The sequence below is a fragment of the Taudactylus pleione genome, unplaced genomic scaffold, assembly GCF_031769625.1.
Source record: "Taudactylus pleione unplaced genomic scaffold, aTauple2 ptg000350l, whole genome shotgun sequence".
NCBI classification, from domain to species: domain Eukaryota; kingdom Metazoa; phylum Chordata; class Amphibia; order Anura; family Myobatrachidae; genus Taudactylus; species Taudactylus pleione.
Window position 1 is genome coordinate 1,222,021 of NW_028284751.1, and position 13,314 is coordinate 1,235,334.

The 13,314-nt window shown below is 49.6% G+C and overlaps 1 protein-coding gene across 1 annotated transcript in view; it reads left to right on the plus strand.

Moving 5' to 3' along the window:
• RTRAF (RNA transcription, translation and transport factor) overlaps window positions 1-13,314 on the plus strand; it is a 34,708-nt gene that overhangs the window by 19,877 nt on the left and 1,517 nt on the right. The window contains exons 4-7 of the mRNA XM_088444168.1: window positions 7,973-8,047; window positions 8,201-8,289; window positions 9,029-9,097; window positions 11,219-11,267. Of these exons, the coding sequence (XP_088300294.1) occupies window positions 7,973-8,047; window positions 8,201-8,289; window positions 9,029-9,097; window positions 11,219-11,267 (282 nt within the window). The remainder of the gene's footprint in view (window positions 1-7,972; window positions 8,048-8,200; window positions 8,290-9,028; window positions 9,098-11,218; window positions 11,268-13,314) is intronic.

Below are 13,314 nucleotides of genomic sequence, written 5' to 3' on the forward strand. Positions count from 1 at the left end.
AAAGAGCCTCATCCTTCTAGATGCACACCCTACAGTATATTCCAGTGGGCTCAGAGAAACATTAATACAGAGGTGCCCTCGTACATCTAGCCTCAATACGCCACGTAGTGCGACTTGCCTGGCGTGAGTAAGCCACCAGGTCCCGTGAGCCTCTGCTAGCGGTGGGCGTTTGTTTTTTTGCATCTTTTTTTTTCACTGAAAATGCGCTTAAGTTGTAATGTGATGCGACATTGTGCTGAGTAATGTGATATGTGACACCTGTATATCTGTGTGCTCCTGAGTCTGTATATAGGAGACTGTGCTGAGTAATGTGATACCTGTATGTCTGTGTGCTCCTGAGTCTGTATATGGGAGACTGCGCTGAGTAATGTGATATGTGACACCTGTATATCTGTGTGCTCCTGAGTCTGTATATGGGAGACTGTGCTGAGTAATGTGATATGTGACACCTGTATATCTGTGTGCTCCTGAGTCTGTATATAGGAGACTGTGCTGAGTAATGTGATATGTGACACCTGTATATCTGTGTGCTCCTGAGTCTGTATATGGGAGACTGCGCTGAGTAATGGGATATGTGACACCTGTATATCTGTGTGCTCCTGAGTCTGTATATGGGAGACTGCGCTGAGTAATGGGATATGTGACACCTGTATATCTGTGTGCTCCTGAGTCTGTATATAGGAGACTGTGCTGAGTAATGTGATATGTGACACCTGTATATCTGTGTGCTCCTGAGTCTGTATATGGGAGACTGCGCTGAGTAATGGGGATATGTGACACCTGTATTTCTACTTCAGGGTCCATAGGGGGTCCACAGGGTTGACCTTGGGGTATAGGTGGATCTGGATCCACGGGCACCACGCAGTTAAAGCTTTGCTGCTCCCAGGATGCACTTGGGTCCGTCCTCCTCTATACCCCGCCCCCGAGCCACAGCACCTCAGTTTTAGTTGGTGCCCGGCCAGAGTCGGGTCACCCTGGGCAGTGGGGGTGCATAAACAGCCCCATAGCTTTATTTTTATTTTTAAAAGAAGATTTTATTTATTTATTTTTACTATCTTCAGAGCGGCAGCATAAGACTGTCCATCTGGACGTCCACGCTGCCGCTCCAACAGCCCCGCTGGCGCTGCAACGCCAGTACTGATCTGGGGATCGCAGTGGGACCCCGGAGTCAGTACTAGCGTGGCTCCGGGACCTCCCACTGACTGCTGCCGGACGCACGGGGCCAGGTAAGCCGCGTGCAGCGCTCTGCGCTGTGCACGGGGGATAAAAATGCAGTCTTTAGCCGCCGGTCTCTGGGGACAGACCGGCGGCGCTAGTAGCGGCGGCGGGCTCCCCCTGCAAAGGAATACCCCGCGTGACTGCTGGACCACCAGGGAGTAATTGCTGGAAGGGACCAGCGTCCCTGGGATTAATCACTAGCAGGGGAGGCAGCCTTCCCTGGTTTAGCGGCTCCTCCCCTCAGCCCAGCGCGCCTTCTCTCATGCGTGCTGGCGTCGCTGGGCTGTTATCTCTCGGCCACTCCTCCTCAGAGCTCTCCGGCAGCCATCTTCTCAGTGGCAGCAACGCAGAACTCCCAGGCGGTATCAAGTGGACCGGTCCCCCTGCGTACCTCTCCCCTGCTAAAGGACAGTGTTCGCAGCGCTATAGCCCTCCCAGACACTGAATCTGGGAGGTTGATTGTAGCTGAAGGTGCAGTGAGTATAACTTCCTGCATGGTATGTGACTTTTGCTAGTGCTGCCTGTCTGTGCTAATTTATTCTGACTGTCAGCTTATACCTATCCCTTTCCTTCTCCTACAGCCCGCGGGTGCGTGGGGGAGGGGTGTTCTTTCTGTGTACCTCACTTATATAGATCTACGTATTGGTGAGGTTCGTCACATACAGCGGTGTGCTACACAGTACCATATTGTGGGCTGTTTGTGTTGCATACGTGGGAGTGCGCAGGTGTTATACGCCTCACCTTTTTTCGGTGATACACTTTTATTGCAAAGTTATTGTGTCATGTCTGATGAGGAGAAGGAGCGCTCCGTGGCTCCTGTGTTGTTTTCCTGCCGGTGCTGTTCGGCAGGGGTTGATGGGGTGGATTTGTCTCAGGACAGTCTGTGCGGGCGGTGCCAGCTGGTACCTGGTCCCTCTAAACCCCCGGTGGCGCAGGATCCTCCTTGGGCGATGTTTACACAGTGCTGGCGACTATCGTGGTCCGGCTTGCGGTCCCGACTGCGGTCCCTTGTAGGGCGTTGCCCCAGCCTACCATCCCCCGTTCCCCGGGTGTTACGCATCTGGTGCAGTCTTCTCCCGGGTCTCAAACTGTGGGTCCTTATGCGGGATTGCCTGTATACGTGCAGTCTCCCACGGTGACGCAGCAGTCAATGGTACCCTTTCAGGGGTATCCTCAGACGGTACCCCCTCCCTGGGTAGATGTCCTCTCCAGCTCTGTTCAAAGCCTGGCGGCCTCGTCATCGTTTTTTCAGTCAATGTTGCACAGTGATTTGCCCCCAAAGGCGTCCAAGCGACCCGTTCCGGCTTCACTAGCTGCGCAGTTCACGGACACGGACGTGTCTTCGGATGACGGAGAGATCCATGAGGACTCTGACGCCGGGGCCCAGGAGGTGGAGGCTAAGTCCTCCATTAATGTGCCGGCATTGGTTAGGGCGGTGCGGGCCATCCTTCATATAGAGGAGGATGCGCCGGCTCCCAGGTCAAAGGACCCTAATTTTAAAAAGGCCAAAGTAGCTTCGACTGTTTTTCCCCTGTCCGACCAGTTGACGGATCATATGGCGGGGGCCTGGCAGTTGCCCAGCAAGAGATTCCAACCGCAGAAACGGTTTGCTTCCAACTATGCTTTTCGTGAGGCTCATTGCAGGAAATGGGAAACTCCGCCTGCTGTGGATTCCCATGTCACCCGCTTAATTAAAAGCGCTACGTTGCATTTACCGTCTATCTCCTCCCTGAAGGATCCCACGGACAGAAAAGTAGAGACTTGTTTAAAGTCTATCTACTCTCTCTCTGGGGCTGTGGCCTGTCCGTCCATGGCCATCTCTTGGGTGGCTAAGGCCATGGAGAGCTGGGCCAATGCTTTGGAGGATACCTTTCCGGATGATGCTCCGGATATCCAGAGAGCGTTGATAGGACAAATGAGGGATGCGGCTTCCTACATTGGGAAGCATCGTTGGATGCAAGCCTGCTGACCTCTTGGGTGTCGGCTGCAGCTGTGTCGGCGCGTCGGTCCTTGTGGCTGCGGTCTTGGAGAGCTGACGCAGACTCCAAAAAGGGCCTGGAGGCCTTACCTTTTAATGGAGAGTTGCTTTTTGGTCCAGACTTGGATAAAATAGTGGATACTCTGGCTAAGTCTAAATCAGCCTTCCTCCCTTCGGCTTCTGCACCTACCAAAGTACGGAGCTCTGCCGTTCGATCCTTTCGGGTTCAGGGCAAGGCCAAAGGTCAGTCCTTCCCGAGGCAGTCGGCGACCAAGGCCGCTTCTAAGCACAAGAAGCAGGCCTTGAGTGCCAGGCGCCCTTCTTCCAAGCAGGAAGATAAACCTTCTGCCTGATGGGACGGGCCTCCCTCTGGGGGACCCCAGAGTGGGAGGCCGACTTCTTCAATTTGCCCAGTGCTGGCACAATACCACCACGGATGCCTGGGTTCGAAAAGTGGTCTCCCAGGGGTACGCCCTGTCTTTTCGGCACAGACTGCCCCACCAGTTTTTCTGCACGAGTCCTTCTCAGGACAAGACCAAGGCTTTACAGATTCAGGAGGCTATAGAGTCCTTGCTGAAAGCAGGGGTCATTGTTCCCTTTCCTCAATCACAACGAGGGACAGGGTACTATTCTTCTCTGTTTCTGGTGCAGAAACCCAATGGTTCTCATCGCCCTATCCTCAATTTGAAGTCTCTGACCAAATTCCTAAGAGTTCCCAAATTCAGGATGGAAACGTTACGTTCCATCATTCTGGCGATGGAACCTGGGGATTACATGGTGTCCCTGGATATCCAGGACGCCTACCTCCATGTTCCGATAGCAGCTTCGCACCAGCGGTATCTGAGGTTCGCTATCCTTCAGCATCATTATCAGTTTCGGGCGCTACCCTTTGGCTGCTCCACGGTACCGAGGGTATTCACAAAGGTTATGGCAGTCATGGCCGCACATCTTCGGAACCAGAATGTACGGCTGTTGCCGTATCTGGACGACCTCCTTTTGCTGGCGAGCTTCCCGGAGGTACTGCTTCAACATCTCCACCTGACGATCGCTTGCCTGCAAGCGCACGGGTGGTTGATAAATTGGAGAAAGTCCTCCCTGATTCCATCACAGCGGATGGTTCATTTGGGAGCCCTGCTGGATTCTCGTCAGCAAAGGATCTTCCTGACTCCGGAGAAGGTCTCCTCAATACAGCTGCGGATACACAGTTGCCTGAGCAGTTGCCGCCTGTCGGTCCATTCGGCTATGAGAGTTCTGGGGTCCATGGTGTCGACATTCGACATGGTGGAATTCCCGGCCCCTGCAGGGGCTGATTCTATCGGAATGGAACAGGTTACCTCACCGGATCCGCTCTCAGATGCTGGTGTTGTCCCCGGAGGTTCGGCAGTCTTTGGCTTGGTGGCTTCAGACAGCTCATCTGGTCGAGGGGCGCCCCTTTTGGATCCCGGACTGCGTCCTGCTCACGACGGATGCCAGTCTCCGGGGTTGGGGGGCAGTGACCGGCTCATTGTCGCTTCAGGGTCGTTGGTCTGCAGAAGAAGCACTTCTCCCCATCAACATCCTGGAACTGCAGGCAGTATACAGGGCCCTGCAGTCGTCTGGCCCCGCTCTTCACGGAAGGGCGGTTCAGGTGCAGTCCGACAACGCCACCACGGTGGCATATATCAACCACCAAGGAGGAACTCGCGGTTGGGCAGTGATGTCGGAGGTGTCTCGCATCCTTGCTTGGGCGGAGTGCCACATTCCAGCGATCTCTCGGCGGTCTCCATCCCCGGAGTCCTCAATTGGGAGGCGGACTTCCTCAGCCGTCACAACGTGCATCCCGGGGAATGGTCGCTTCACCCAGAGGTGTTTCAGCTACTCGAGGACAGATGGGGGCTGCCGTATCTGGACTTGATGGCCTCCCGTCACAATCACAAGTTGCCCGTTTACGGATCAAGGACAAGAGACGCAGGCGCATGTCTGGTGGACGCGCTGTCGGTGAAATGGCCGTTTCACCTGGCGTATCTGTTTCCACCGATATCCCTACTTCCTCGGGTCCTGCGGAAATTCAAGCAGGACGGCGGCACGCTCGTGCTGGTGGCTCTGGCGTGGCCCAGACGTCCTTGGTACTCCGATCTGAGGAGCCTCTCCTTTGACGCTCCGTACCTTCTTCCTCAGCGTCGGGACCTGTTGTCTCAAGGGCCCTGCCTGTACCCGGATCTGGGTCGGCTGTCTTTGACGGCGTGGCTCTTGAGACAGCCGTCTTGAAGTCTCGGGGCTTCTCCAGTTCGGTTATTGGTACCATGCTCAGGGCATGCAAGCCTGCTTCCGCACGGATTTACCACAGGGTGTGGCGCACTTATTTTCAGTGGTGCAAGTCCAGAAACTATGATCCTCAGGTGTTCCGAGTTTCTAGAATCTTGGGAGTTTCTTCAATCAGGTTTGGACCTCTGCTTACGCCTTGACTCTCTGAAGGTTCATGTGTCCGCTTTGTCCGTGTGGTTCCAACGACGGATTGCTACACTGCCTGATGTTCACACCTTTTTCCAAGGTGTTCTCAGGATCCAGCCTCCCTTCGTGCCTCCTGTTGCTCCTTGGGACTTGGCAGTGGTGCTACGGGTCCTGCAGGGTCCTCCTTTTGAGCCTCTTGAGTCAGTGAAACTCAAGTGGCTGACGTTTAAGACCGTTTTTCTCCTGGCAATTGCTTCTCTCAGGAGGGTGTCAGAATTGGGGGCGCTTTCCTGTCGCCCTCCTTTTCTGATTTTTCACCCGGACAGAGCGGTGCTCCGCACTCGTCCTGAGTTTTTGCCTAAAGTGGTCTCCAAGTTCCACATCAATCAGGAACTTGTTGTGCCAGCTTTTCAGTCGCCTGATCTTTCAGCTAGTGACGCTTCCTTAGATGTAGTCCGTGCGCTTAGAATCTATGTGGACCGGACTGCTTCGGTTATGAAGTCTGATTCATTGTTTGTCCTCTTTTTGGTTTTCACAAGAGGGGTTGGCCTGCCAACAAACAAACGTTAGCCCGTTGGCTTTGTTCCGTTATTTGTGAGGCTTATGCACAGGAGGGTTTACCTGTGCCAGCCTCTGTTAAGGCTCATTCCACTCATTCTGTGGGTCCCTCTTGGGCTGCTAGATGTGGCGCCTCTGCTGTTCAGCTGTGTAAGGCGGCCACTTGGTCTTCAATTCAGACGTTTTTGAGGTTCTATGCGTTTGACACCTTCGCCTCTCAGGATGCATCCTTTGGGCGCCGGGTTCTCCTTTCAGCACAGGAGCGTCCCCGCCCTTAGTTGAACTGCTTTAGGACATCCCCAAGGTCAACCCTGTGGACCCCAATATGGACCCTGAAGTAGAAAGCAAGAGATATGGTAAGAACTTACCTTTGTTATCTCTGTTTCTACGAAGTCCATAGGGTCCACAGGGCGCCCGCCCTGACGCACTTTGCTTCATATGGGCTGTGTTGCTGGTCACAAGTTTTCCGTATCCCATTTCTGTGAGTATGGTTTCTTGTGTGTTCCAGTCTTCCTTCTCTCTGTTTTAGTCTCCTCCTCCGGCCTTGGCTGCTTACCAACTGAGGTGCTGTGGCTCGGGGGCGGGGTATAGAGGAGGATGGACCCAAGTGCATCCTGGGAGCAGCAAAGCTTTAACTGCGTGGTGCCTGTGGATCCAGATCCAGCTTATACTCCAAGGTCAACCCTGTGGACCCTATGGACTTTGTAGAAACAGAGATAACAAGAGATATGGTAAGAACTTACCTTTTGTTATCTGTGTGCTCCTGAGTCTGTATATGGGAGACTGTACTAAGTAATGTGATATGTGACACCTGTATATCTGTGTGCTCCTGAGTCTGTATATGGGAGACTGTGCTGAGTATGTGATATGTGACACCTGTATATCTGTGTGCTCCTGAGTCTGTATATGGGAGACTGCGCTGAGTAATGTGATATGTGACACCTGTATATGTGCGCTCCTGAGTCTGTATATGGGAGACTGCGCTGAGTAATGTGATATGTGACACCTGTATATCTGTGTGCTCCTGAGTCTGTATATAGGAGACTGTGCTGAGTAATGTGATATGTGATACCTGTATATCTGTGTGCTCCTGAGTCTGTATATGGGAGACTGCGCTGAGTAATGTGATATGTGACACCTGTATATCTGTGTGCTCCTGAGTCTGTATATGGGAGACTGCGCTGAGTAATGTGATATGTGATACCTGTATATCTGTGTGCTCCTGAGTCTGTATATGGGAGACTGCGCTGAGTAATGTGATATGTGACACCTGTATATCTGTGTGCTCCTGAGTCTGTATATGGGAGACTGCGCTGAGTAATGTGATATGTGACACCTGTATATCTGTGTGCACCTGAGTCCGTATATGAACCACAACGGAACTTGGAATGAAAGAACCTGCGGCCGTTACATTGTAGCACTTCGTATACAGAGTCAGGGACTCAGACAAATATGAAATTGATCAGCAGAGTCTCCTGGTGTGTCCTAGATTCATCGCATTGTGACTTAAACACATTTTCTGATAAAAAACCAAGCTGCCCGGCCCTAGCAGAGTCTCACGGGACCTGGCGTATCGGGAGGGGCTTATCAGCACCACTGCAGCAAAGATCTATATGGACACATCTATACATGTTACATTAGTAGGGGAGATATTGAAGTTTTATAAAACAACAATTAGGGGCTGGTGTATGCTGAACCGTTATACATTATACTGACTTCGTAAAACATCGTTTTAGATTTGCGTAATTTCACTGCACAGAAAAGTGACTATTTCTCCTTCTTCTGCAGCTGCAAAATACCAGAACGCAAAGCCGATCAATGCCGAGGTCACAAAGAATGCGGAGCCGCTGATAAACTTGGATGGTACGGGACATTTTCCTGCCCTCTTTTTTCATTAAAAATTCCAATTTATGGGTCCAAAGTGCAAAGCGCTGATTTCTGCACTATAAGTCCTGTACTTGGATGTATATTTGGTTCTAGGCTGTGAAACTTACATTTGCTCTGTTTCCTCTATAGTGGCCAATCCAGATTTCAAAGCTGGTGTAATGGCTTTAGCGAACCTCCTGCAGATCCAGAGACACGACAACTACCTGGTGATGATCAAAGTAAGATCCGCTCTTCAGTCTTCTCACCCACTAGTCACTTCATTAGGATATTACTAGTCACCGAGCCATTCTGTGGCTGAGAGGGGACCAAAGGTGTCTAATAGCCTTTTTAAGTAACAAGTGGGGCATATGATTTTCCTTTTTATAATGCACTAGTAATATTACAGACATTAATATATGTGCTTAATAAAGGTGAATAGTTAGTGTGCCCACCCACCTATACTGGAGGCAGCCATTTTGTGGGCGGGTCCAGTATTTATACTACTGTACATCTAGGAACTTGGCGTGTGTTGTGATGTCTCTAGTTCCTAGTGAACCAATGAGCAGTTTTTTATCCCAGCAAGTTTGGATCTGAAAAGAAAACAAGGTAGATCGTCATTTTTCTGGAAATAACTTGTGTTTCTGGATTGCTTATAAATGACCCGAAGTACAAAAACGCACGAGATCCAGTCTTATTGGACAAATGACGTCTGGCCTAGTTATCAGATCTAAACTTGGTGGGGAGAAGAGTTCAATCCAAACCACTCAATGCTTTGGCGCAGCCCTCAGAATGACTGCCGTTGTCATGAGTATGCGACAAGTAACAGATGTCAAAGTTAATCGTTTTCATAAAATGAGAGGTAGAATAAACATTATAGATGCAACACTTTTTTTATTTTTTTGTGTGTACTAAACAAAATCACACTGTACTGTACCATCCTCTGACTGTTTGTAAAGTCTGTCGCATTTCGCAATACAGGCGATACGAATTCTAGTCCAGGAACGATTGTCTCCAGAAGCTGTGGCCAAATCTAATAGCACAAAAGAGGTGAGTTTTTCTCAGAGCGTCGTTTTGTTGTTCATGTGTCTGATTGAAAACAGCCAAGTTAACATATTGCCAGATAAAATGCCGGGCAGACCGACGGACCTTTTTATCTGGCATCCAGCAGATATATCGTGGGCATACACTGCGCGATATCTCTGTGTATTGGTCCCGATATCTGAGCTCCGCCCCCGGGTAGAAGACCTTTTCCCGTTCTTTTCCTGGGAAAGAACAGGGGAAATGTTTGACGGCCGACGGGCATGTCCGATCGATATTTTACCCTCGGTCACCCGCACTACAATTATTGGGCGGATCCCCCTGATAATTGTATAGTGTATTCCCAGCATAAGTATTCTGTAAATAGAACTTTTATTACATAGAGATTCTTGGGCGGCTGTAGATCATGAAGAAACGGGTTGTTTCAATGGTTGCTCAGTCATGGTGTGTCTGTGTGGGAGACACGAGTCTGGCGCAGCAGCCGGTATTGGCGGCAGCCCGTCTGCGAGTTTATTTATTTGTAGCGACATTCAAACTCCATGCAGCCGAATGTGCAATGACTGAGACGCCCACTTCTAGCGCTCATGCACACTGTAATACCGATTTGGTGCGTCCTAGATCGGTCGCACCATGCCAGGTGCAGTTTCTGTCCGACTATAGCCTCCTATGCCAGTGCGTCTGTGTACACACCCACTTGCGATGAGACACACGCAATACTCTCATATTGCCCCCACAGAACGACATTTTTGCGTGCACCACTAGCCAGTCACCACCCAGTAACGCCCATCACTATTCCACAACATTTGTGTCTCCATCGTAGCAGCGTCGTTGATACTGTCATGCGTGCGTCGCACAAGTCTTTATACATTTTCGTGCCTGTGCAGTTGTAACATATTCTCAGCTACGTGCACACGGGCCAGGCCGTAAGGGTGGTATCGGAGAGGCGGCAGAGACCATCTTTGTCTTTGTACTGTGTAATGGGTAAGCAGAGCGACTTATTCATTCCACCCAACTGGGTGATGTATTGTAAGATTGTGTCACCTAAAACCATCGGCAAAGCTCTGCCAACCAATCACGTTGATGTGTTCACTCTTATGCAAATTAATGTCATTGCTTCCTAAGGAGCTGATTCAGACCCGCTCGCTAGGACGCGATCGCTTGTAGCTGGCCAATAATTGGAATCTGCACATGCGCAAACCAGTGCGAGAGATCGGGATGCGTTCGCTCGCTGCGCATAGACAGCCCAGCAGAGTGAGTGACAGGGGAAGCAGGTTGTGGGTGGTGACAGGGGCAGTCCACTAGAAATGGGGGAGTGGAGGTGCGAACGCAGGCATGCCTCAACCCCGTTTCAGAGGCGTGCATAATTAAAAGGCAGCGTCATAGTACACGTCACTTTGTTGAAATACACACTGAAGTGATCGCAGTGCTAGCGGCAGGGTATAGTCAACCTCAAGCGCTGCGATTGCATCCGATGGTGCTCGATGTACCGATGGTTTCATGCACTTCCAGGAGATGACGTGCGCAAGTGGGCGTCTTATGAATGGCTGGTGGGCGTCTGCATACACAGTGATCGCACGCCAAGACATAGTGGGCATGCTAATGCCTTGCCGTGTGATCGCCTGCCTTGCTGGGCGTGTGCTGGATTTGCATACGCAGTGTGCGAGCGAACGCCTCTAGCGAGCAGGTCTGAATGAGCTCCTAAGTCCCCACAATGGGAATTCTTCCTTTATAGCAAAGCATCTGTTTTACATCAATCCGTGGATCTATCTTCTATATGGAGAGTCTGTGACGGAACAAAGTCCTGTTTTTCTAGTTAGATCTGTCTGGCATCCGCCATTCCCAGTGGTTGTGTGTTAGAGATCTGGAAATGTTCGCCCAGCTATTAACCCCTGTCCCAATGCTTTGGGAGGTTCTTCTCCTCGTTTGTTCTGCTCTATCCTATAAGGTTTGGTTACACGTAAATGATTAGTTCCCTGGCAGCACCCTCTATACCTACAATGTGTTCCCAGTGTCCTACAATAGGCTTAAATCTTTTTTTATTTATTTTTTTATAACATGTACGAAAATGTTCTTTTCACAAATGACTGTAGAGAAGTGCTCATCCTATAACAGATTTGGTTTTCATTATAGGGTCTCCCGGTTTCCCTGGATAAACACACACTTGGATTTGACACTGGAGGTAAGATTCAATAAGTCGCATCTATCCATGATCCCTGTGAGAGAACGGGTCCTGTTATTAATACTGATCCCTATGTGAGAACATACCCCGTTGTTAATAGTGATCCCTGTGTGAGAAGATGCCCCGTTATCAAGTGGTCCGTGTTTGAGAACATACCCCATTCTTAATAGTGATCCCTGTGTGAGAAGATGCCCCGTTGTTAATAGTGATTCCTGTTTGAGAACATGCCCCGTTGTTGTTAATAGTGATCCCTGTTTGAGAACATACCCCGTTATCAAGTGGTCCCTGTTTGAGAACATACCCCGTTGTTGTTAATAGTGATCCCTGTGTGAGAACATGCCCCGTTGTTGTTAATAGTGATCCCTGTGTGAGAACATGCCCCGTTGTTGTTAATAGTGGTCCCTGTTTGAGAACATACCCCGTTGTTGTTAATAGTGATCCCTGTGTGAGAACATGCCCCGTTGTTGTTAATAGTGATCCCTGTGTGAGAACATGCCCCGTTGTTGTTAATAGTGATCCCTGTGTGAGAACATGCCCCGTTGTTGTTAATAGTGGTCCCTGTTTGAGAACATACCCCGTTGTTGTTAATAGTGATCCCTGTTTGAGAACATACCCCGTTGTTAATAGTGATCCCTGTTTGAGAACATACCCCATTATTAATAGTGATCCCTGTGTGAGAAGATGCCCCGTTGTTGTTAATAGTGATCCCTGTGTGAGAACATGCCCCGTTGTTGTTAATAGTGATCCCTGTGTGAGATGCCCCGTTGTTGTTAATATTGATCCCTGTTTGAGAAGATGCCCCGTTGTTGTTAGTGATCCCTGTGTGAGAAGATGCCCTGTTGTTGTTAATAGTGATTCCTGTTTGAGAACATACCCCGTTGTTGTTAATAGTGATCCCTGTGTGAGAACATAACAACAACGGGGTAATAGTGATCCCTGTTTGTGAGAACATACCCCGTTGTTGTTAATAGTGATCCCTGTTTGAGAACATACCCCGTTGTTGTTAATAGTGATCCCTGTGTGAGATGCCCCGTTGTTGTTAATATTGATCCCTGTTTGAGAAGATGCCCCGTTGTTGTTAGTGATCCCTGTGTGAGAAGATGCCCCGTTGTTGTTAATAGTGATCCCTGTTTGAGAACATACCCCGTTGTTGTTAAGTGATCCCTGTTTGAGAACATACCCCATTATTAATAGTGATCCCTGTGTGAGAAGATGCCCCGTTGTTGTTAATAGTGATTCCTGTTTGAGAACATACCCCGTTGTTGTTAATAGTGATCCCTGTGTGAGAAGATGCCCCGTTGTTGTTAATAGTGATCCCTGTGTGAGAAGATGCCCCGTTGTTGTTAATAGTGATTCCTGTTTGAGAACATACCCCGTTGTTGTTAATAGTGATCCCTGTGTGAGAAGATGCCCCGTTGTTGTTAATAGTGATCCCTGTGTGAGAACATACCCCGTTGTTGTTAATAGTGATCCCTGTTTGTGAGAACATACCCCGTTGTTGTTAATAGTGATCCCTGTTTGAGAACATACCCCGTTGTTGTTAATAGTGATCCCTGTTTGAGAACATACCCCATTATTAATAGTGATCCCTGTGTGAGAACATAACAACAACGGGGTAATAGTGATCCCTGTTTGAGAACATACCCCGTTGTTGTTAATAGTGATCCCTGTTTGAGAACATACCCCATTATTAATAGTGATCCCTGTGTGAGAACATAACAACAACGGGGTAATAGTGATCCCTGTTTGTGAGAACATACCCCATTATTAATAGTGATCCCTGTGTGAGAAGATGCCCCGTTGTTGTTAATAGTGATCCCTGTGTGAGAAGATGCCCCGTTGTTGTTAATAGTGATCCCTGTGTGAGAACATACCCCGTTGTTGTTAATAGTGATTCCTGTTTGAGAACATACCCCATTATTAATAGTGATCCCTGTGTGAGAAGATGCCCCGTTGTTGTTAATAGTGATCCCTGTGTGAGAAGATGCCCCGTTGTTGTTAATAGTGATCCCTGTGTGAGAAGATGCCCCGTTGTTGTTAATAGTGA